This window comes from Fragaria vesca, linkage group LG4 (assembly GCF_000184155.1).
Source record: "Fragaria vesca subsp. vesca linkage group LG4, FraVesHawaii_1.0, whole genome shotgun sequence".
Classification (NCBI taxonomy): Eukaryota; Viridiplantae; Streptophyta; class Magnoliopsida; order Rosales; family Rosaceae; genus Fragaria; species Fragaria vesca.
Genome location: NC_020494.1, coordinates 19,632,275 through 19,655,959, shown reverse-complemented (window position 1 = coordinate 19,655,959; position 23,685 = coordinate 19,632,275). Strand labels below are relative to the sequence as shown.

Genomic DNA, 23,685 nt, shown 5'->3' with positions numbered 1-23,685 from the left:
GTTGACATTGTTTCTTTTTAAATTGTTGTTTGGATTGAAAATTGTTGTCAAATAGCTGTATTATGTAAGTTTCTAACATTCATTATGTGTAATGCAGTTCTTTCCCTTGATGTTAAAGTTGATTGCATGGAATGGGGAACGGTGAGTTTTTCCGTACATCTAATTTGATTTATTACTGAAAGATATATTATGTTTTATGCACACACATGCATACAGCCCGTTCTGAAGAGGACTTCAGCATATATATATATATATATATAGACGTTATCAGGTGCGGACGTCCGCACCGTGCGGATGTCCCTCCTTTCGCCACTGTACGGCACCGGCGAGCACCGGTGAGGGCGCACCTCCACCCTAGCGGACTCCAGCAGCTTCCCCGACCTCTTTCCATCTCCGGCGAGTCCGCCGAATTCCAGTTTTCCTGCCAGATCACCCAAAACTTCAAACAAAGTCAATCTGGCCGGAAAACTGGAATTCGACGGACTTGCCGGGGATGGAAAGAGGTCGGGGAAGCTGCTGGAGTCCGCTGGGGTGGAGGTGCGCCCTCGCCGGCGCCGTACGGTGGCGAATGGAGGGAAATCCGCACTGTAAGGCGGTGCGGACGTCCGTATCTGAAACGGACTGTATATGTGTGTCTATATATATATAAATATGTAAACAAATTTTCTTTCTGCCTGATTTGTGGCTCTCATTCTTCTGGATTTTTGTTAGCACTTGTCGCTGTTCCTTTTCTACTTGTTTATTTTTGCTGTCAAGTTTGAATTTTTCTTAAACTTCCATTTTGTAAGAAATAATATTCCTTGTGCAGTTTCGGTCAAGGTTCCGAGCAGGAGCAAGATGAATTTAATATTTGCCATAGTCCATCCGACAACTTATCAGCAGGATACAATGGTATGACTGTGCCTTTTTAGGAATTATTGCTTCTATTTGTGTTTTTACTCATAGTTATGTTCATTTGTGTTCATCCTCTCACAAAGTGTTTTCTTGTTCGCTTGACAGCAACCCTTCATCCTGGAATGGCTAATGAATCTAACCTGGGATTACATTCTTCAATTCGATCACCTTCCAATGCATTTATGGGAAATGCTTTAGCTCATCTGAGTTCAAGTGTTCCCCGTACCTTGCCCTCTCCGATGAGAGTGGTATCTACAGACAATAACTTCTGCCTTCCTGATTCCAACCACTCTGTGAATGAAATTAAGTTTGGTAACCAGTGCGTACCCAATTTCCATCCGCATTCCCTCCCTGAGTATCATGACAGTTTAGCGCATGGTATTACATCCAACAATTGCGGAGTGACTGGCAATGTGAGCCTTAGATTGGCAGATGGAACAGACAGGAGGCACACTCGTGAAATGAATGCAAATGGTCACCTGATGGAACTGAACGGAGGAGGTACGTTATGCATATAGTTCTCTGTCAATGTTTTACAGATTCCTCTCAAACTTAGTTATCATATAAGTTATAAGTTGGATAAGGTGCACCCCAATGCTTTAGATTTTACAACAGAAACCATGACCTTAACGATAGAGAAAGAGAATTGCTAGTCTCTATATTTATTTCTGGCAATATTTTATATCCAAAACATCCACCTTGTTGAAGTTTCTCACTGTTTTCTCCGTTCTCCCTAGTACGCCTTATCCTTTTGCAGAATAATTAGTGCTATATTTCTTTGGTTGGTTTCATCTGAGGTGAAAATGTTTTGCACTCTGCATTTAATTGCAAATTCTTATGTCTCTACTGGCCTGTAAGAGATAATGTACTACTGTTAGGTTTTGATTGATGAAAATCTTAAATTTTAGTACCTATTCTGGTTTGTTGTTTACTAGTTATATCTTATGCAGCTTTTGCATCTTCTGGAAATGGGAATGCTGGGGTTCGCGGACATCATTATGTTTTGAATAACTCCAACTCTTATCAGCAGCATCCTTCAAGTCCCATGATGTGGCAGAATTCGCCATCATTTATCAATGGTCCTCATGCTCATCGCTTTTCACAGATGCCTGGCTTCCCTAGGACACCTCCCCATATGCTGAGCGGAACATCACCTGTCCGCCACCATGTTGGATCAGCACCAGCAGTTAACCCTTCCCTTTGGGAAAGACATGCATTTTCAGGACAGTCTCCTGACACCTCTAGTCTTCACCTGGGTTCTCCTAGCTTTGCCTGTTTTCCCAGTAGTCCCCAGTTGCATCCTATGGAAGTTCCCTCACGCAACATCTTTTCTCTTGTTGGTGGAAATGGCTCAGACATGAATACAAGTTCCCGGCAACGCTCTTCGCAGGAGATCCACATGTTTCCTGGGAGGAATTCAATGATGTCGATGCCTACCTCTTTTGGTTCACCAAATGAACGTGTCAGAAACCTCTCTCACCGTAGAAATGAAGCAAACTCTCATAATGCTGATAGGAAACAGTATGAACTTGATATTGAGCGCATATTACGTGGGGATGACAACCGAACCACACTGATGATAAAGAACATTCCCAACAAGTATGTATATCATCCCTTAACAATTCCCAATTCTGGTATCTTTTTAATGCACCCTGTACCATATTGCAGTTCTTTTTTGGGATTAACTTTCCTATTTGTTGACGGAAAATATGCTTTGGTGACAAACTTCCAGAGTATATTTCACTTTTCTGCTTGCCAAAGAAATTCCAGGATGTCATATGTCAAAATATTAGGTAGTTGGATGTTTCTGAGTCCTGAAAATTGTAACCAATCATTTCCTGTAGCAATTCTATAGCATCTTTAAAAGATATGGTTGATGCCATATGGTAGGCAGCCAGTATTAATAATCGTAAGTCATTAGCCTAACAGAAAGCTTCGTGCTTTCTGCTGCCCCAAAAAACAAGCAAGCGTTAATTGTAGTACTTACTGCTTAGCTTAATCTTGTCCTGATTATGATATAACTGCTCAAATGATAAGAAGAAAAGAAGGATCTTTCCTATAATTTAATGGCCAATTGCCCTCATGTATCTTCCATAATACAACTGCTAAAGCACCTGCCAGAGTCTCATGGGCTAGGCTAGACTGCTGAGTGCTGTGAGGAATAAAACTGGTAACATGGTTCTCATAACTACAATGACCATTTTTGTATATATTGCTTTTCAGTTGTACATGGTGATTTTTCCGCTTTGCTAAACTAGTAATTGGTTCCACAGGTATACTTCAAAGATGCTGCTTGCAGTAATTGATGAGAGCTGTCGAGGAATATATGACTTTATTTATTTGCCAATTGACTTCAAGGCAAGAAAATTGTTTGCTGAATTGTCTTTCTTTGAGTTGATTGCATAAGTTTATCTGTTTCATAAAGTTTGTACATGTTTCCACAGAACAAATGCAATGTGGGATATGCGTTCATCAACATGGTTGATCCTCAACAGATTGTTCCATTCTATAAGGTTTGACTAACAGACTGTCATTCATCTGCTCAAATGGATAAATCTCTATGATATCAGGGACACTGTTGTTTGTTCTGGCAAGTGAAAATGGATTATATATCTCTTGCAGGCATTCAATGGCAAAAAGTGGGAGAAGTTCAACAGTGAAAAGGTTGCAACACTTGCATATGCTCGTATTCAGGGAAAAGCTGCTCTTATTGCCCATTTCCAGAATTCAAGCTTAATGAATGAGGACAAACGCTGTCGCCCTATACTCTTCCACACAGATGGACCAAATGCTGGAGACCCGGTGAGTATACTAGACCAACTGGTCTTGAATTCTAAATTCCTTTTGTATAGTCCTTAATGAAACATCATTCTCTTTCAACCTATTTTGTACATGTGTGTGTATTTATTATGTTCCTTTAATCTTGTCTCTGCAGGAACCCTTTCCAATGGGCACCCACATTCGATCAAGACCAGGAAGATCTCGAACCAGTGGCTATGAGGAAAGCCATACCCAATGGAGCCCCTCTTCTTCTGCAAATGGAGAGGAAAGTTCCTAGGGAATGACTTTTTCAACCTAGGGAACTAACCATTGAACCTTATGTCGGAGTACAACAACTAGAACCATTCCAATTCTCTATATCAGGGGTGGTCTATTGACTTCATTTTTGTCTAAAGAGGAGTTGCTTCTTCTACTAGGTTTTGGATTACTAAACCAAGAGGGGCTACTTCCTCACTTCTCAGAATTTTCTGATAGTCTGATTTCATTTCAAAAGCCAACTGCAAGTATAGAGGATGGCTTAACTCAAACCTAAAATTTTGGAGACTTCTTTCGAACCATCTCTTGATGTATAGGCATTCTCGGGACACGGTGCTTTTACTAGTCCTTTTTGTTCTCTCTTTCTGAAAGTGGGCTCTTTTTCTGGTTGACAATGGTTAGAGACCCATGTCAGATCTGAGCACTGTTGAAAGTTTTGAAATGCTAATGTCCTTTAAACTCTAGTTGTATTATCTTTTATCGGAGATCCTTTTTGAACCTAAATCGTACTGTGCATTGTGATGTCTTTTCTCTTTTGTACCGAGTTTCATTCAGTTGCATGCAGAGTACAAATTTCTGCTTTTTGGCAGCAGTAACAAATTATGCTTGTCAAAAACTCATTTGTTCCCCTCGAGCTACAGGGAACCTGCCATTGACAAAGCCTCTTCTTTTTCTTTCTTTCTAGCAATATCTACGATTCCCGACTATTGTTGATTTTGATCGTGAAGAAATGTTGAAGATGATGCGCAAATCAGTTCTGAGTTCCTCTGGTTGTTATTCTTACCGCAGCAGCAGTAGCACAAGAGGTATGCCATTTCTTCACTCTACCCTTGTTGCTGCTTTGTTTCATTCTCAATCCTCAAATCCAAGCAAATCGAGAGAAACAAATGTAGGAAATCGACCTTTAGAGGCTAGAGTGAGTAATGTTGAGGATGCCCTGAAGGTGTTCGACGAAATGCTTCACAGACGTCCTCTGCCGTCTGTTGTCCGTTTCACTCAGATATTGGCTCCTCTTGTCAAACTCAAGCACTATCCAACAGTCCTCTCTTTGAATTCACAGATGCTTCTCTGTGGAATTCGTCCTGATCACTATACTCTGGCCATTGTCGTCAACTGCTACTGTCGTTTGAACCGAATGGAGTATGCCTTGTCTGTCTTGGCCCACTTCTTCAAATTGGGTCTTCAACCAAATGTTGCAACCTTCAACACTCTCATCAACGGCTTTGTTCTCCGAAATCGAGTGGCTGATGCAGCGCGACTGTTCAGCAAAATGGTGGTGGGAGGTTACTGCCAGCCGGATGTAGTTACTTTCAGCACATTAATAAAGGGCTTTTGCGTGATTGGAAACAACACTGCAGCTATTCAATTACTTGGCAAGATGGAAGCAAATGGTTGCCAGCCTGACAGAGTTACCTTTACCACCATCATTGACAGCCTGGGCAAAGATGCACTGGTTGACGAAGCAAAGAACCTCTTTTCAGAGATGATTGGTAGAGGTATTGCTCCCAACGTTGTTACTTACACCTCATTGATTCAAGGAGTTTGCAATATAGGCCACTGGAAAGAAGCTACGAGGTTGTTGTACGAAATGGCCAGTCAAGGTTTCTTTCCGGATGTATTCACCTTCAGTATCCTGGTTGATGCGCTTTGTAAGGACGGGATGGTCGTGCAAGCCAAAAGTGTTGTTCAGATTATGATTCAAAGAGGAATTGAACCTGACACTATTACATACAGTTCCCTTATGGATGGTCACTGTTTGCGAGGAGAAATGGACAAGGCGAAACAAGTTTTTGATCTAATGGTTACAAAGGGCTTCTTGGTTGATGTTCAGAGTTTTAACATTTTGATTAACGGATATTGCAAGAGTAAAAAGATTGATAAGGCTTACAAGATTTTCAAGCAAATGCCTCTCAAGGGACTTGTTCCTGATACCATTACTTATACCACTCTTATTGATGGTTTTTGTAAAGCAGGGAGACTACAAGAAGCAGAAAAGTTATTCTCTGAGATGCAAGATTATGGCCAACTTCCAAATATTCGAACTTATATTATTATACTTGATGGCCTCTGTAACAACCAACAACTTTCTGAGGCAATTGAATTGCTTAGAGAGATGGAAGGGAACAAGTTGAAACCAAATATTGTAGCTTACAATATTATCATTGAAGCTCTGTTCAAAGCTGGGAAAATTGAATCTGCAACAGACGTCTTCTCTGGTTTGTCATCGAAAGGAGTACTGCCTGATGTATGGACATACAATATAATGATCAAGGGACTTTGTAATGGTGGCATCTTAGCTGAAGCAGAAAAGCTGTTCAGAGAAATGGAAGAAAAAGGCTGTTCTGCTAATGGCTGTACCTATAACACAATTATCCGGGGGTTTATCAATAATAATGAGATATCGGAGGCTATGGCACTTTTTCAAGAAATGCGTAGGAGGGGTTTCTCTGGAGATGCATCAACTATGGAATTGATTGTTAATTTGTTGTTGAAGGATACAGTAGATCCTGTATTATTAGCATGGCTTAAAGATTCAGTCTCAAGTTAATTGAATATTTGGGATAAATATTTTGCAGTATCACTCTACAATTTGAAACTGTGTCCAAAGTTAATATCCATGTCTTAAACAAGTGAATTATCCATAGTCCACTTTCTAACTGTTTGTTGCATAATATCATGATCACTCTACAATCGTGGAACTGTTTGTTGCATAATATCATGATAGTAAAGAACTTGCATAATGACATGATTCACAAATCATGAGTAATCATTATGTTTTTAATAGCAACTGTTGTGTTAAATAATTGATATGACAACTTTAATCCCTGATCATTACTTAACATTTACGGACGTCACATGATGTAAAATAACACACATATGACGAATTTAATTTCTGATCATTACGTGACATCTACGAAACCTCACATGAGGAAAACGCTGTAAATAATACAACCAGTGTATATTTGTTCATAACACACCCTTCCAAATGTCAATGTTTTACTGTTTTAGCAATTTTGACTTGTTATTTCATGTAAAATTTCGTAAGACAAAAAATATGTGTTTCCATTTCCGGCCCATAAGAAAATGAAGAACGTGTTACTAATATTAATGGCGGAATTTAGTGATTGAAATGAGGTTTGGGTTTTGAGGCCGCCTCTATTCCCAATTCGACAAATGAGTGCTCCTCTCAGAAAGCCAACAACAGCAAGTATAGATATTAACGACGACGACGACGACACCATGATGCCGCCGCCGCGGGCGGAAGAGAACGGCAACCCGGATAACAGGCAAGACCAAGAAGAAGCCCTCGTCGCTCTGATTGAACACCGCACTCAGGAAGTCGAACACAATCGCCGCAGACTCCACTACTACCAATCCAAGGTCATCTTTCATGTCCCTTCATTTTCGATATTCAAATTGGAATGGTGCTTGCTCTGTTTAGCTTTATTGGGTTTCTGATTCTGGCTAAAAGCGTTGAAGAATTTCACAAGTTTGGTTTCAAGTTTGTAACTTTGAGCTAGTTTGGTGCATGTTGTTCACATTGGTTGTGGTGTAAACTAGGCTCAATCGTTAATGGGTTAGAGGGTATATGTGAGTTAACACCGAAAAAGAAATAAAGTTTGCATCTTTTTGTTTTCCTGAAATGATGATTAGAAATGAAGAACTGACCATCACAAGTTGAGTGTTTAGTTGCTAGTTAAAATGTTAATCTAAGACATAGCGAGTTGAAGTGACAATCACAAAATCAAGACACCTAGGGATGAGTGTTTTTCTATGTTTTTTCAATTCATCATATGCATTTTGGAGGGGACTTATGAGCTAATTATGTGTTTGGAAAATGGATACAGCTTGAGGAAGCAGAGAAGAGGTTGAATGAGTCTCAAACTAAACTGGCTCGACTTCGATCACAGAAAAAGGCGGTGTCGACTAAGGCTTCTCCGAGTAAGGGATTTAAAACTGTAAAGGAGGAGCGCAGATCAGTGAGTCCTGTCCGGGCTGTCCCTTTAAGAAGCCAGCCTCAATCTAAAACAGAACTTTTGATTCCGGCTGTTGCTCCAAGAGTTTCCCTACCTCCGAATGTGGCAGGGACCAGTGGGAAGGCTCAAGTTAGTTCTGGTTCTCAAGCCAGCGCCTCGGTTTCTAGTCAGTCTAATAGTGCTGGCAAAGAAAAAGGAGATAAGTCTTATAGAAGTTCGTCAAAGCAGGATGTTGAAGTTCAAGATAGAGGGACGAAACGGAAGTTTGGTAAGACTCTTGGCTGTTGACTGGCCTCTTGCTGTTACCTCAAGTTTTCGACTGTTTTTCTCTAGGTTACATACTCACTGTATTTCTTTTGTGTGATTGTTATTCAATTGCACTTGTGTGCCTGATTGGGATATTTATTTGTATTTCAGAAGAGAAAGAACATAAAGAATTAATTCCGATGGTTCGATCTAGCTCCAGACCCTCTACAATCCAGTGCCATTCAAACAATCATATATCCAGCCATCACAAGAGAAAGTTGAGATGTCTTTATTCGTGCCCAGTGAATGATCATCTTTTTGCAACCAGGTAATAATAACATTACGAGTTATGAGGTAGAAGTGTGTATTTTCCCTGTATTTAACTCATCTACATACTATATATTGTCTTAATTCACTCTTATCTTTCACCTCAGTATGAGGGGGGAAAAACAGAATAGCAACCCTCCTGTTATAATATTAAGTTCTGTTATCTTCTGCCCACGGTATTTTGTTTAATAGTTGTGTTTGAATTTGAGCCTTTAAACAAGACTATGTAATTAAAACATTCAATTCTTAAATATCCTATATCTTTTTGCATTCAAGTAGCACATATGTAGGTCTTTTGTTCTTAAGTTGGTAACTTTCCATGTGCTCTATTACATTAAGTTTATGAGACATCCTAAACTTTTAATTGATTAAGAGACATGAAGCCTTGCCTGTTATTTCTTTTCGGTATGGCAGTTTGTGTGAGCTGCCCTAAAGCAGAAAAATAGCTCAAAAGAGCTTTGTTGCCTATTCAGTCATAGAACTATGAGATGCATGACTGCGGATAAAAACCGTTAAATCTCATACAATTGCTTTGGATTTGCAGCGCTTTGGACGGACTGGTCAACTTGTGGGAAGTTCAAGGCAGGGGGTAAAGTCCAGACTTTCATACTGTTACATATTTAGTTGCAAAATTTACTTGAATGCTTGCTTGTTAGCAATATAAATTAGAGGAAAATGAGACATGAGGTCTAGTTACATACTTCAGCATTTGATAGAGATATATGCAAACTAATGGATTGAATATTTTGTTTGACAAGAAAGACTTGATGAACATGCGTTAAGGATCTTCATTATAAAAGTAAAATGTTGGCCGATTGTAGTGTAAAATATGCTTTCTAGATTCTGGTTCTGGAAGAGAATTGTCCTTAGTTGACTAATGATGTGGACAGATCTTTCTTGTTATTGGGACTTCTGAAGAGTTAGTAAGATAACCTGGAAGCTTTTTGATGGGACACCAGGTGGGATTAGTTATAGCACCACTCTAGAATTGGGACCTTGTCTAAATGATATTTATAATGTTGCCCAATCTCCCAGCCTATTGTTACTATCAGTTTCTAGCATTTTTCTTTTCACTTTCTAAAAGCTGTGTGAGGTGCTATCTGTTGGTCTATGTAATCATCTTGGTGTCTTAATCTTTGTTTTATTAAATTTCCAGTCTCAGTTTTACTTCTCAAGTTTTCAAGTGTGAAGCTGCTATCCAGTTTTGTAGTGCCCATGTGTGTTCTTGTTTTCAGTTTTGCAGGCCAGGTGCTTCTACCCTGCCTGACTAATTGTTTTTCCTTTTGATTGCAGATCAGGTGCTTCTCTACTTAGTACTACAGATTGCCAATCCCCTAAAAGGAGATGGCCAGAAGATATTGCCTGGCATCCCCATGGAAACAGCCTATTTTCTGTGTATACTGCTGATAGTGGGGAATCACAAGTATCAGTTCTAAATCTAAATAGAACACAAGGGGTAAGGGCTGTGGTTGAAAAATGTCGCATTTGTTTGTTTGGTATCAGTTGGTAATACATAGAATTTTCGGGGTTGTAGGAGCATGCCCTCCCCCCAATATAAAGCTTCCATAGAGAAGTTTATCCAACTCTGATTATTGTCTTTTCTGCATTTGACAGAAACCCCGTGTTACTTTCTTGGAAGCCAAGCCTCATGTGAAAGGAATTATTAACAGCATAGTTTTCCCACCTTGGGGAAATACCTGCTTTGTCACTGGTGGTAGTGATCATGCTGTTGTACTCTGGAAAGAGACAGATGCAGAAAATGTCTGGAAACCAAAGCAATTGCATAGGAGTATGCATTCATCTGCTGTCATGGGAGTTGCTGGGATGTGTCAAAAGCAAATTATACTATCTGTTGGAGCAGACAAGAGGATTGTTGGCTATGATGCTAACATGGAAAGAACAGAGTTCAAGCATCAGATAGATAGTAAATGCATGAGTGTTTTGCCAAATCCTTGCGACTTTAATCTATTCATGGTTCAAGCAGGGTGAGAACACTTGTTTCCAAAGCTAGAATCGTCATGTGCCATTGTCCTTCTAGAAAATTGTCCCGTAGTACTTGTCTGTGTTATATTATTTGCTAAGATGCTTCATGCATTGATGGCCAGTGTTTGTAGATTGTTGTTATTGACCATAATAGTGTTGTCTAAAACTTGCTTCACAACATAATTTCAACCTGACTCTGTTTGCTTTCATATGCAGTACCCACGAGAAGCAGCTCCGCCTTTATGACATCAGACTGAGGCAAACAGAGATACATGCTTTTGGGTGGAAGCAAGAGAGTAGTGATTCTCAATCAGCTCTGATAAATCAAGCTTGGTCTCCTGATGGCTTATACATCTCATCTGGTACTGCTGATCCTATGATTCACATATTTGATATCAGATATAACGCCCAGAAGCCTTCCCAATCCATTAGGGCACATCAGAAACGGGTTTTCAAAGCTGTATGGCTCAGCACTAGCCCCCTTCTCATTTCTATATCTTCTGATCTGACGGTTGGTTTGCACAAGATCTCATAGACTCCACTCCACCCAACAGATATTGCCCGTCTTTGAAGGAACCAGTCCTTTGCTTTGTGTTTCATTTGGTAATGGTATTGAAAGCGCTGTTGTTTTTCGGGAGGAACTACTTTTCATAGGGCATTTTTGTAAGATTTGAACCGAGTGCTGCTGAAATGTTGGAGGATCTGTGTATAACTTTTTGAGGACATGGTATACGGATGAGGAGGATATGTTGCTGGGTTCAAGTAACCTCTAGCCTCCATTTTTACAGCTGGGTGGTTACTGAATCGAAAGTAGAAGAGTATGAATGGAGCATAGGTTATGTTCTTTAGGGATGGCTCCAATGGTTCTCGTACTCTGGTCTCTTGGCTAAAACAAAAAGAAGAAATAGTTGAAGTGTTTAAACTTATGGACCAAAATACTAACATCTTCTGCAATTGCTACCATACTTGGAATTTTCTGAAGTTATTTTATTTTACCATTTAGAGCTCAATTTTCACCGGAGTAAACAGAGAAAACACCACCAATGGACACTACTAAAATCATGACATTTGATCACAGTTAATCCTTCTAACTTTTCATTATCTGTGAGCAATTTCGAATCACCATTTTCCACCTGAAAATAATATCACTTTCTTTCTTTATCCTCAACTCTGAAAAAAGAAGAGAGGAACTAGTAACTTTCGTTATATACTGAAGGTAACTTTTCGTTTGATACGTCTACATAGTGAAGCTGGGTGAGGACCTCTATATTGAGCTGATCTGAAATTGAAAGTATTTTTTGAGAGTTCAATTCAATTGTATCGGTTAAAAATTAAATAATAATAATAAAAAGAAAAAAGAAAAAAAAGTTACCCAGTACCGTTTGGTTTAACAGTATAATCTCCTGTTAGTAAGTAAAAGTTTGTGAATTCGACTCGCGAAAAACTAATCGTAACAATTAAGTTATTTACCCGAGCAAAAAAAAATAGTTGGCCTGTTTAAGTTTTACTCTCTCTAAAAAGCCTTTTATTTATTTACAGTAAGAACATCACTGAGAGAAAGTAAGTTTTGCTCTGTAAATCTCTGCAGTCTCTCTCTCTCTCTCTCTCTCTCTCTCTCTCTCTCTCTCTCATTAGGGTTTCCTATTCAGCTTTCGGCCACTCGCGCCTGAAACTTCGTCTCCAAGGTACGGGCTCCTTCTCCAATTTTACTGAAGAATTCCTCCGCAGGGTTAGTGGTTTCTCACTTCTGAGCACAGTTTGGGGTATAAATTTTTTTATCAATAACCCATGCATTCAACGAAATTGGGTTTGGGATTTGTATTATCTATCGATTATATGCTTGCGGTTTTCGTTTTAGGCAGTTTTATACTTGAATTGAATCTTGATATGACCACATTTCGCATGCATTTACTTCACTACAGCATTTCACAAAAGCTAGAATCAATTATGAGCTATGAAATTCTGGGTGTAATCTCTTTGTGTAGACTTCAATTTCCATTTGTTATTATAAACTTGTTCATATCGTTTTATCCGGTATCAAGTGATGGTTGTTTGCTGCTTTTGTTCTAGTCTTGACATGAACTGTGGAAGAAATGAGGAGTTGGAATACCAAGGTTGGGCTGTAGGCGACTTGGATGGCAGCTATGCTGCCCCTGTGTCGCCTATGAGTCGTCGGTATGGCCAGATTTCTGCTCATGGTGATAGTGTGAGTCGAGATGGGGCAAAGGAACAAGTGAGGTGGAAGGGCGATACGAATTCCGAGGATTTTTATGGTTACATATTTATGTGTAATGGGAGAACCAAGCCGGAATGCTACATGTACCGTGTTTTTGGACTTCCTGCTGGAAGAAGGGAATTTATTGAGAAGATTAGGCCAGGCATGAAGCTGTTTCTATTTGACTATGATGTGAAGTATCTTTATGGAGTATATGAAGCAACCACTGGTGGAAGATTGAACTGGGAGACGACTGCTTTTGGTGGGAAATTCCCTGCACAGGTGAGCATACTTTCCGTACCATATTAGTGAACCACGACATTCTTGAAGATTTAAATTGGGATTTAGATAGCTACATGCTTCATTAGGCTCGTCTACCTGATTGACATAGTAAATTAGATTTTTCAATGAACCTCTTAAATTGGTGGCTTCTGAACTTGTTCGGTTTTATTGCATTTGATTCTTTATTCTCCTCCTCTGATTGAGCGGAAAATATCAATCTTCTTGCGCCCCTCTTCATTACCCTTTTAAACTGCCTTTTTCTCAGTCAAGTTTTGCGTATAGGTGAGATTCCATATCTACAAGGAATGTCTCCCTCTGCCAGAGAGTTGTTTCAAGCATGCTATTCGAGATAACTACCAGATAGGCTCCAAAAAATTTAATCCAGTTCTCAGTAGGCAACAGGTAAGTTTCTGGTCTAAGTATAATCAGTTCTATTTCTTATTCCTTAAAAAATCGGATATTGCACTCAATTTTAGTTGATTAACTGGTGCAGGTAAGTCATCTATTATCATTATTCAATCCTCTTACAAAGCCGTCATCTGCTATCTATGACCAATACCCTGCAAAAGATCAATTTCAATCCCATTCAAGGCTTCCTCCTCAAAGCTATCCATACGTTAACTTGATAAACTCCAGTCATGCTCCACAAGTGTCACTACCTCCAAGCTATTCTTCAATGTATGACAGAATTACTTCACCAGCCTTGGAGCCTCAGTATACTCAAATGAATGTCCTGCAGCCAGAACATGATGGTTATAGATATGCAGCAAAGATTGGCGCCTACAACAATACTGCAGTGCAACCACAATATAATTCAGCTCCATATCAGACATCTTATTCATTAGAAGCTGGGCACCCGTACTTGCCTGAAGTACCCAAATCCTATGAAAGGTACTTCTCCTTCTTGATCCCCATGCTGTAACCCACAGCATACATCTCTGTTTAGTAATGTATGCCAAGACAAAATTCAATTAGTTTAGCTTTTTTTATATGGTCACGTGAAACTTTCCTGTCACGATGAACCTTCCTTAGTCTCTAAAATGCTAGAGACAGGTCAAACAACGCTTGATATGTATTAACTTGTATAGTGCGATTGGATGATTTTCCTTAGACAAAATGGAAAAGAGATGGTATATTAGGTAACTTATAGAACACTGTATGCAGGGAGTGCATTGCTTAAGAAAAACAGTGCGCCAAAGTCTCCTTACTAGCTGAACCGGCATTGATTTTCTTGATTTCTTTTAGGGATTTGGAGGTTGGATCTTAAATTTGAGCTCTACAGATATTATTTATTAGTTATATTGTCAATTGTCTGTAATGTAGAACTGTAGTTATCGAGGTGGTGTTGTTCCTGTAACAGGTATGAGGCTGCTGCACAGGCTACGGTCTCTACTCATCAATACAGTGACTGGACGTATGAGTACAATCAGCTACCATCACAGACCCAGATGCAGATGCAGGAATATGCTGCTCAACACCAGAGTCTCTATCAAGTGCCTGAAGCCCATCATGTTGCACGGCCTATACAACAACATGGATTGACATTCGAAGAGCCTGGACTTGATGTGAGGACTCTTCCCATTTCATCATCAAATACCTGGACTCTGCAAAATTAAACTGGTTAGGCAGTATTCACTTTGCAGGTCATAGTTAGACTGTGACTCCTAGATTTGTGCAAATTACATTTCTAAGATAAATATACAACATCAAAATGATGCGTAGATTAGCTTTAAGTGATGCTTCAGCATTCCACTTGATCGTAATCGAAGTAATCATTTGAACTACTTAGTACATCCCTTAGATTATTGGTGAAACTAATAGCATTATGCCATGATATCAATTGGCATGAGAAAAAGACATGTTCACTCACTTCAATCTATTGCTTCTCTATGAATATCAATGCCTAGTGATCAGTTACATTTCTATCACAATCCTTCAACCAACCAGTATATGTTATTAGGGGCCATAGTCTGGATTCTGGAGCAGTGCTATTTTGTCAGCATAAGTTCAATCAGTTGTTGCTTCACCAACAATAATGGATTAGATTTGTGGGATCATTTCACATTGTAGGATGTTGACTTGACCTTGACCTAGACCTATCCATTGTGGTCTTGTCAAGTACCAAGTGTGCCCTGTAGTCTGCCAGTCTCGTCTGGAAATTTCTACCCTTTTAAGTGTGTGGAATCACATACAATAGGGAATAGAGGAAAGGAATGTGGTCACGTTGCACTACTGCTCTTTCTCCACACCATCCATGGTCTAGTGGTTGACCTGCTGCCTTGATCGTTGACTCAGAGACATTTCCATACTAGCTAGAGGTACATCACCTTCAATGTGCTCTACAATGACTTAAATGTTTTTTTTGTTGCAATTTTCTCATCAGCTGTAAGCCTTAGATACATACTCTACAATTGCTTTTGATGATTGCAAACAGCTTACGCAATTACATACATACATAAAACGTTTGAGCTTACAGTTCGTTTTTTAGTTTTTGAACTGCTACTAACACCAGAAACGCAGTTCTGTACTTGAATCGTTTAAAGAGAGCTGGAAAGGGGGTTGAAGTGGGGCAGAAAGACCTTGTCCAATCGTCAATGAGATTGTTTTGTTTTTGTTTGGGCAAGTTGTTTAGTTGAATGCTCTCTATCTTTTTGAGGACTCTAGCAAGTCTTTATAGATAATCATCATATATCATGTTCTGCTTTTATGGGGTTAGTAGTGAGCAGGTATCCAATCACACCATATTATGCTACCTAAACAGGCATGCATGGCGCTTTTCCCTTTAGCTTACCTTGTCTCCTTTGTGTCTCTCTTGTCTTTTCATTTTCATCAAGAGGTAAGAAAACAACATTTCTCTATCGACTGTCTATCTCGTCGAAAACAAAAACAAATTTCCGGCTACAATCTACTTAGTTTCGATGAAATTTGGTAGTTGAAATCTTGGCCAAATGACCGATATATGTCTCAAATCTGCACACTAATACAGCATTTGGCTCTCAAACGCGGTAGATGGATACTTGATAACTAGTTTGCTTATGAACTGATTGCTTGTTCCTCATATAATCATATTGCTTGTCCTCAAAGAAAACCAGGCTATTACCATCATGTTCCTTCCAATTCATGATTCTCTTCCTCCCTAAAAGTACCTTAGCCAAGGCATTGAAAATGCTATCTTGTCTAGTTCAAGAACTTTTAGCAATTTCTTTGCACCTAACCTAGTCAATATTTCAATAGTGAATGATTGAAAGTGGGTAAATCTTGTACCATATACTAGCATAGTGAGATGGACCCAAAGGGTGAGTCAAATTAAAATAAATGACTAATCACAGTTAATATACTGACCTAATTCGCAGTTCAATATGACTAATCATGCAAGTGGAAAACACGGCATGTGATAATTCCGGACCATCCAATTGGATCATCGGACCGTTTTCGAATACAAAATTACAAATATACAATAATCCAACTTATAAATTTTGAACACCCTAAAATTGTTTTCTGGGTCCAAAATAATCGATCACGCAAAGAGTAATGCCTAGCTGTTTCCCCTAACTCTTGTGCGCATTTGACTGCGGGTTGCCCGTGTTCTGAATTTGGCTGCTTCTTTCTTTTTCTTTTTCTTTTTTTTGTGAGCTTTTTTCTTTCTAGTTTTTCTACACTGTACTCGAGTGTTACTTCTACTTGTTAGAAAAATATATTTAAATTGTGAATTTAGTCAATTTACCGTGTGACATACAAATGGTCTCAGATTAAAAACGTCAGTGTAATACCTCATTGTGAGGTATCCAAAGTCTTCCAAGACCCAAGTATTTTCTCTAATTTTTATTTGGTAGTTCAAACGGTTTAGCTAGTAAAAATAATAATGACCTAAAGAAAGGAATTGCCAAATACAAAATGGTTTTGGGTTCTTTGACCAACAAGTACTACAAAATGACTAGGAAGTTAGTGAGGAAAATTCCTCGGCCCCCTCCCCCTCTTTTACTTTTCTTGTAGTGATATGGAAACATGGGGTACAATTACATCAATAATTCAGATTTTATTCTCTCACTTATTAAACAGAGACTAGACTAGAGTAGACCAGACTGAATAATACTGAGATTACCAAATAATACTGAAATTAGCTTTTATTGTCAAAAACCGTAAAAAAACGCGGCGTGTATTTCAAGATTTAATAGTCTTTAGACTTTATCCTACCTATTTTATCCTCTCACTTCCGAAGCAGAGACTAAAAAAAAGGGGGTGTTGTGTTCAACTAATCTTCGAATTTCTTTCCGGTAACCAAACCGGATAAAACTCACCAAACTGTGACTCCACAAAAAAAACGCGTTTTTTCAATTTTTCAAGAGAGACTTCAAACGGTGGGTGGGCCACATGCCCTGCATCGCCCATGGTATAAAAATAAGCGGCAGCAAAGTTAAGTCGGAATCGCTGCAAGTTAGAGCAGCGTGTATAAATTAGATAGAGGCAGCAGTTTTTTTTGTTTGTTTGTTTGTTTGTTTATCAGAATCTGGCTGAGAGAAAGCCTCTGCTTATTTCCAAAGTGCTTTCTAATGGGCAACTGCTGCTCCGACGACCCCGGCGGCCGGACGGCTGTCGGCGGCACCGCCGCTTCTATAGGCAACCCCAACGACGCTCACAACGACGCCGTCGATCACCTCCTCAAGTCCCGCGGCTACCACGGCCTCTTCTCTCAGATCGAGGTTCGAATCTTGTGCCATTTCTTCAAATTTCTGCTTCTAGTTTCAATTTAGAGATCGTTTTTGCTTAGAAGAGTTGAATTCACTGTTGACTGTTGTTAGAAGCCAATGTAGTCAAGGAGTGAGAATTCGACTTGATTTCACAGTCAAATTGCTGCAATGTAGACTTGATTTTTAGCGCTTTCTCTGATTTTGTTGCTGTAATTTTTACTTTTCTGTGTTTTTTACTGTGAATTTTGTGGTATTTGAGCTTTGCTAGTGTTGTTTTTGCGTCTGTGATACTGACATTTCTCTCGTGCAACAGTTATCCTTGGCTGCTATAGACTTGCGTGATCGCGACGTGCTCTCAAAGGTTTGTTGCTCTAATTCTACTGCTATATCATAACCTATTCTTCATCATTCATGTCTTTGCGGTTCTCTTTTTACTGTGCTTTGAATTTCATTGAAAATGTTGTATAAACAAAACCTGATGGCAGGTAGTAACTCTCGCACTTTGCTATCTCAAACATGAATGCTCATTGAACCATTACCGTAGTCAGTACTAAGTTAGTTAGAGATGCTAAAAATCCTGAATCATTGTTCAAAATTAGGCACTTTTACTGGTCTTATTTTACGAACCTGAGGTAGCTCCCATAGCTACGGTGTTTTTTTTTTCAATGTTAGCGATAGTTCTTTTGGGAAGTTATTACAGTGTTAGTGATACTCTTCGCTTGTGTTCCATCAATTATTTATGTAAATCTTTCTTTTAGTTTCAGGAATGTTTATGTTACTTATGAATTTTATTTTCTATAGAGCGATCCAATGGTGGTTATCTATACAAAAGGAAGAGATGGAGGACTTGTAGAGCTTGGCCGCACTGAAGTAGTTCTAAATTCTTTAAATCCAAAATGGATCACAAAGCATAATATCACTTATCATTTTGAGGTCGTACAGACTTTGGTGTAAGTTTAAAGCCTTGATCTCTTTCCAAATCCAGTGAATAAGTTTTTGGTTTCTCACCTCTGCAGTTATTTATAATGTGGAATGGTGTAATAACAGGTTTCGCGTGTATGATGTCGATACTCAGTTTCACAATGTGGACGTGAAGGTACAAATTCATGATGCCCTTCCCCAGATATTAAATCTTCCCTTCAGCTAGAATTATTAACCATCCCTGTACTCTTGAAACATCTGTGACTGAGGCAAAAATGAGCTGAAGAACAAAAAAAAAAAAAAAAATACTTCATCTCACTCTTATCCAAGTCCTTCATGCATAACAGGTTCTTAGTGGATTGTTTTACATGTGCAGATGCTTAAGCTGGATGAACAACAGTTTCTTGGCGAGGCAACTTGTGCACTGTCTCAGGTGTGGTATAGTGACCATGCTCTGTGAATAATTATACAATACTATTCTCCATGATTTTCTACAGAATGCCAAAAGCTGTGGCAAATGATTGAATGTTTTTTATACACTGTTTCTTTCCCCCGAATAGATAGCTTTATCATTTCATTTATGTGAAAAGTACCCGTAAAATAGAACCTCTTTGAATCCATTTCTATAGTCTTCTGAGAGACAGAGACAGAGAGAGTGTGTGGCGTATGTGTGTTGTTACCGATTTGTTATTAATGTAAATAGTTGGTGTTCAAAGCACCAATCATGAAGGTCTGGCATCTGATATTCTTTCCTGTTTTTCTGTCTTTCTACCCATGCAGATAGTTGCAAAATCAGACAGATTATTAACCCTGGATCTTGTATATAGAGAGGAATCAAGCAGATCAAACCGTCATCAAAACCGTGGAAAGCTCATTGTACATGCTGAGGAGTCTGTTAGCTCAAAGACAACAATAGAGATGAGTTTGAGGTGTTTAGATTTGGAATACAAGGATCTCTTCTCGAAAAGTGTAGGGACTGCATATTTTTCTATATCTTTGGATTATTTGTTCCAGTGCATTCTTTGCCAAATGGAAATGGTTCATGACTTTGGCAGTTGCTCTGAATTGTCTTCCAGGACCCTTTTTTGGTAATATCGAAAGTTGTGGAGAGTGGTATCACAATTCCAGTTTGCAAAACAGAAGTCATAAAGAATGATCTCAAACCCGCATGGAAGCCAATATATTTGAATATTCAACAAGTTGGAAGCAAGGTATGAGCAAGTTCTTTTTGTGGTAGAATATCTGAATTACTGGAGATTGATTTGGCTGGGTCTGCTTTTTATATTTTGCAAAGGATCTTTTTAGTTTTTGATTGCTAAACTACATCATAGTTTTTTTTCCCTTGCCAACCCAAGTTAACTGAACTTGTCCATAATGTGGATGTTCCTTGCTGTCATTATAACCAGTTGCTTGCATTTAGAGCTTCACCTTAATAATCATGTGATAAAGCACTAAGAGATCATTATGATGTAATATTGATGTAAATATTTGCCGATATGAAGCCATCTTTCTTTAATTATGATATAATATTGCAAGTATTGTGCTTCCTCTGTTTATTAATATTATTCTCATTTTAATTTTTCTAATTACCTTGCAGGACAGCCCCTTGATAATAGAGTGTTTTAACTTCAACAATAATGGCAAACATGATTTGATTGGGTAAATAAATATCTATTTTTCATCTTATTCTCTATTATGTATGCAATGGATGCGACTATGCTTTTTGTTGGTTCGTTTCTTCATTTAATTATCAACACGACGCTGCTTTTGTTGTTGAACAAACAGAAGATCTCAAAAATCACTGGCCGACCTAGAAAAGCTTCATACTAGTGGACAAGGAGAAAATTTATTTCTACCTACTGCTGCTGGGCATGATCACCACAACAAGGTAACAATGTTGTTTTGAAGTCGACTTCCATTAAATTACTCTTAAATTTACACATTCTCCGACATCAATGCAGATGCTGAAAAGCCAACTATTTGTAGACAAGTTTACTGAGAGTGTCCAACACACATTCCTTGATTACTTGGCTGGGGGCTGTGAATTAAATTTCATGGTGGCTGTTGATTTTACAGGTACTTTCAATATTTATTGTACGATACCGTTTCTTTGTTTATTTCTTGTTTGGAATCAAATGGATGTGTCTCCGCATGGTTCAATAGTATGATAGAAATCAGATTGTCACTATTGTTTATTTGAGCCTTGAAAACTAATAAACTATTGCTTCAAGCACAGTAACGTAGGATGGCTAGAAAGCTGTTTGCTGGAGAAAGGTGTTAGTGTATCATACAGTGCTGTAGTTACCACTTGTCACTGTTTCACGCTTATTACTTTTAATCTTTCCTTATAGTTTCAGTCATATAAATGTAAGTTGTTCGCAGTGAATCAATCATTTAATCTATATTCTCAAGTTTCTCACATGTCTTTATTATCAGCTTCAAATGGGAACCCTCGCCTGCCCGATTCTTTGCATTATATAGATCCTTCAGGAAGAACCAATGCATACCAGAGAGTGAGAATCAGGTCCCTTTTATTACAAATTTGCACAAACATCACTTTCTGTGGACTGATATGATTGTGACATTTCTTTGCAGGCAATCATTGAGGTTGTGGAGGTCTTGCAGTTTTATGATACAGACAAGCGCTTTCCAGCCTGGGGATTTGGAGCCCGACCAATTGATGGTCCAGTTTCCCATTGTTTCAACTTGAATGGGAGTAGTCATCACTGTGAGGTGAAATAATTCAAGATCAGAATTTGCCTTTGTTACCTTATGTCCTGTTGCATTTTTTCTCTGTACCATGGACTATACATGTCTGCTCTTTCAGGTTGAAGGAATCCAAGGAATTATGGTGGCATATTCAAGTGCCCTCCAAAACGTTTCTCTTGCTGGACCAACCCTTTTTGGACCCATTATTACTAATGCCGCATCAATTGCCAGCCAGTCTCTTTCTAATGGTGGACAAAAGTACTTCGTTTTGTTAATAATCACGGTGAGCATTATGGGTTTTATATGTGTGTAGATAAAATCCGTAGTTCTTCTTCCTTACTCAAAATTTGCATTTTCTTCAGTTTCAAACACAGTTTGATTTCACACTTTTACTGCTGTAGGATGGAGTAGTGACAGATCTCCAAGAAACTAAAGATGCTCTCGTGAAAGCATCTGACCTGCCATTGTCAATCCTCATTGTTGGAGTAGGAGGAGCTGACTTCAAAGAAATGGAGGTATCTCATGAACTTCTACTATAATGCTGAAACTCTTTCATAGGAATACTGATAGTTTTTATTTTGTGGTGGATACTTGACTAAGACTCTGAATAATACATAACTAATTACTTCACTTCTTTGATGTCAAGATTTTGGATGCTGACAAGGGTGACAGGCTTGAAAGTACAACTGGACGTGTTGCTTCACGTGATATAGTGCAATTTGTTCCTTTCCGAGATGTACAAAGTAAGTCTTATACACAACTATGCACGTATATATGACTAATAGAAAAAGTAAATTGCTTTTAGCAATTCATTCATGATGAATATTAACGTTCCCTTGACTTCAGGTGGAGAAATTTCCGTTGTTCAGGCGCTTTTAGCAGAACTACCATCTCAATTTCTGACTTACATGCGATCCAGAAACATTAAACCAAATTTGTGAACATCTAAACAATTGTACATATGAAGATTCATCTTCTACTCCGGATTGTCATGCAGTATGGAGCCTGAAGGTTCTCTTTTACTTTTCCTTTTTGGTTGCACACAAGGCAATCCTAATGTCCTTTTATCACAAAGAGCAATTTTATGTTGCATCTTGTTGGAGTTGGAATCGGTGTGCCCGCATCCGCACAGTCCTGGTAGCATTTTGAGACAGCCAACTTGAAGTGCACACAATTTATCTTTACTGGGCTTTTGGTTCTACAGCTAGAGGCGCTCAATGTGAACAGCAAGGTTGTTTCCTGCAATGGGAATGCCTTTCTTTCGAAATCAACAATTGGAGAAAGATGTGAAGAACTTTACTTTTCAGAATAGAAACAGGTGTTTTCGTATGAAAATGGTAGTTCTGTAAAGTGTTCAAATATTACATATAGCCTCTTTCCAGAATTCCAGGTCCTTTTTGTTTCGAGACTTTTGCTCGCTTTCCCCTGCTGTTTGTTTTTGTTAGGACAATGTTATGACCCATGTGTTCAAATTACGGGTTTCATTAGAAACTGAGCATTTCTAAGCAGACACGAGAAACTACAGCTACTACATTGATGGGTGCCAAGGCATGTAAAAAGTGGCACTAGTGAAATTTCTCGTCATTTTGTTCTTGTAACTTTCTCTACATGGCATATGAAGCTGTGAAATATTATAAGATAATTTCTTTTCGATCCTTTGTCGGTTGATCCTTGATTGACTACCGGAAATTTGCTTTGCAGTAGAATGACAGAAAGTTACAGTTCTCCGATGTGGAAGAGCATTCCGATTCTTACAAATCTTTGAAGTGTTCAAACCTCGGGAATGATATTACATAATACATATTGCCCAGAGAAAACTTGTATTTCAGGATTCAGTAACAGAAAGATTGTAAGGTTAGCTTTCACTGGATTCAAATCAAAGTGGATGTGTAGTCTTGAGTAGGAAGCCCTTTTAATGAGGACTTTTAAGTTGACGATTTTTCGGCTTATCCCACTTTTTGATCTTATATCTACATCTTGACCGTTCAGTTTATAAGTATTTATGAGTAGATCATTTCTGCAAATTTTCATTCATATTGAAAATGATTAATTACAAAAGACCCCTGAACTATGGGGTCACTTTCGTTTACATACCTAACTTTGAAAATCTTACGATTTCATACCCCAACTTCTGTTCCGTTAACAATCTTATACTTTCATCAGTTAACTGATGACGTGGCATAATTAAACCCCATTTGGTCAGATTTTACACTCTTCCCAGGGCATTTCCGTCCATTTCATTTTTGGAATGTCAGAAAATGAAATTGAGGACATTGAGACCTCTTGCGCAAGTCTCAATGTTTCCCACTGCGATTTTTTTTTTCCTTTGTTCCCAGCGCGCCATCTCCCTCACCGGCGCCCAATTCCTCTGCAACCTATGCCGCTCAGCCCAGCCCCCGCGCGCGCG

At 38.8% G+C, this 23,685-nt stretch overlaps 4 protein-coding genes across 4 annotated transcripts in view; all 4 read left to right on the top strand.

Annotated features, from left to right (window-relative positions):
- LOC101309824 (protein MEI2-like 4-like) overlaps positions 1 to 4,478 on the top strand; it is a 9,222-nt gene extending 4,744 nt beyond the window's left edge. The window contains exons 9-15 of the mRNA XM_004297439.1: positions 809 to 891; positions 1,000 to 1,395; positions 1,845 to 2,493; positions 3,168 to 3,252; positions 3,339 to 3,407; positions 3,517 to 3,696; positions 3,830 to 4,478. Coding sequence (XP_004297487.1) covers positions 809 to 891; positions 1,000 to 1,395; positions 1,845 to 2,493; positions 3,168 to 3,252; positions 3,339 to 3,407; positions 3,517 to 3,696; positions 3,830 to 3,952 — 1,585 coding nt within the window. The 3' untranslated portion in view covers positions 3,953 to 4,478. The remainder of the gene's footprint in view (positions 1 to 808; positions 892 to 999; positions 1,396 to 1,844; positions 2,494 to 3,167; positions 3,253 to 3,338; positions 3,408 to 3,516; positions 3,697 to 3,829) is intronic.
- A 182-nt stretch (positions 4,479 to 4,660) lies between these two features.
- LOC101310510 (pentatricopeptide repeat-containing protein At1g12300, mitochondrial-like) lies at positions 4,661 to 6,478 on the top strand. Its single transcript, XM_004298476.1, has one exon. The coding sequence runs from the start codon at positions 4,661 to 4,663 to the stop codon at positions 6,476 to 6,478; it is 1,818 nt and encodes a 605-aa protein (XP_004298524.1).
- Positions 6,479 to 7,094: 616 nt separating this feature from the next.
- On the top strand, positions 7,095 to 11,356 carry LOC101309535. The gene is made up of 7 exons (XM_004297438.1): positions 7,095 to 7,311; positions 7,779 to 8,175; positions 8,325 to 8,481; positions 9,025 to 9,069; positions 9,774 to 9,936; positions 10,095 to 10,465; positions 10,680 to 11,356. Exons 1-7 carry the CDS (start codon positions 7,105 to 7,107, stop codon positions 10,996 to 10,998), a joined length of 1,659 nt encoding a protein of 552 aa, XP_004297486.1. The 5' UTR covers positions 7,095 to 7,104; the 3' UTR covers positions 10,999 to 11,356.
- A 694-nt stretch (positions 11,357 to 12,050) lies between these two features.
- LOC101310215 (protein BONZAI 2-like) lies at positions 12,051 to 22,980 on the top strand. The gene is made up of 21 exons (XM_004298475.1): positions 12,051 to 12,148; positions 12,534 to 12,960; positions 13,243 to 13,362; positions 13,454 to 13,851; positions 14,321 to 14,566; positions 17,465 to 17,660; positions 17,962 to 18,009; positions 18,450 to 18,598; positions 18,696 to 18,744; positions 18,946 to 19,002; positions 19,350 to 19,538; positions 19,646 to 19,780; positions 20,167 to 20,228; positions 20,355 to 20,457; positions 20,531 to 20,645; positions 21,006 to 21,082; positions 21,165 to 21,302; positions 21,397 to 21,561; positions 21,680 to 21,793; positions 21,925 to 22,021; positions 22,125 to 22,980. Exons 2-21 carry the CDS (start codon positions 12,541 to 12,543, stop codon positions 22,217 to 22,219), a joined length of 2,973 nt encoding a protein of 990 aa, XP_004298523.1. The 5' UTR covers positions 12,051 to 12,148; positions 12,534 to 12,540; the 3' UTR covers positions 22,220 to 22,980.
- The last annotated feature ends 705 nt before the right edge of the window (positions 22,981 to 23,685 follow it).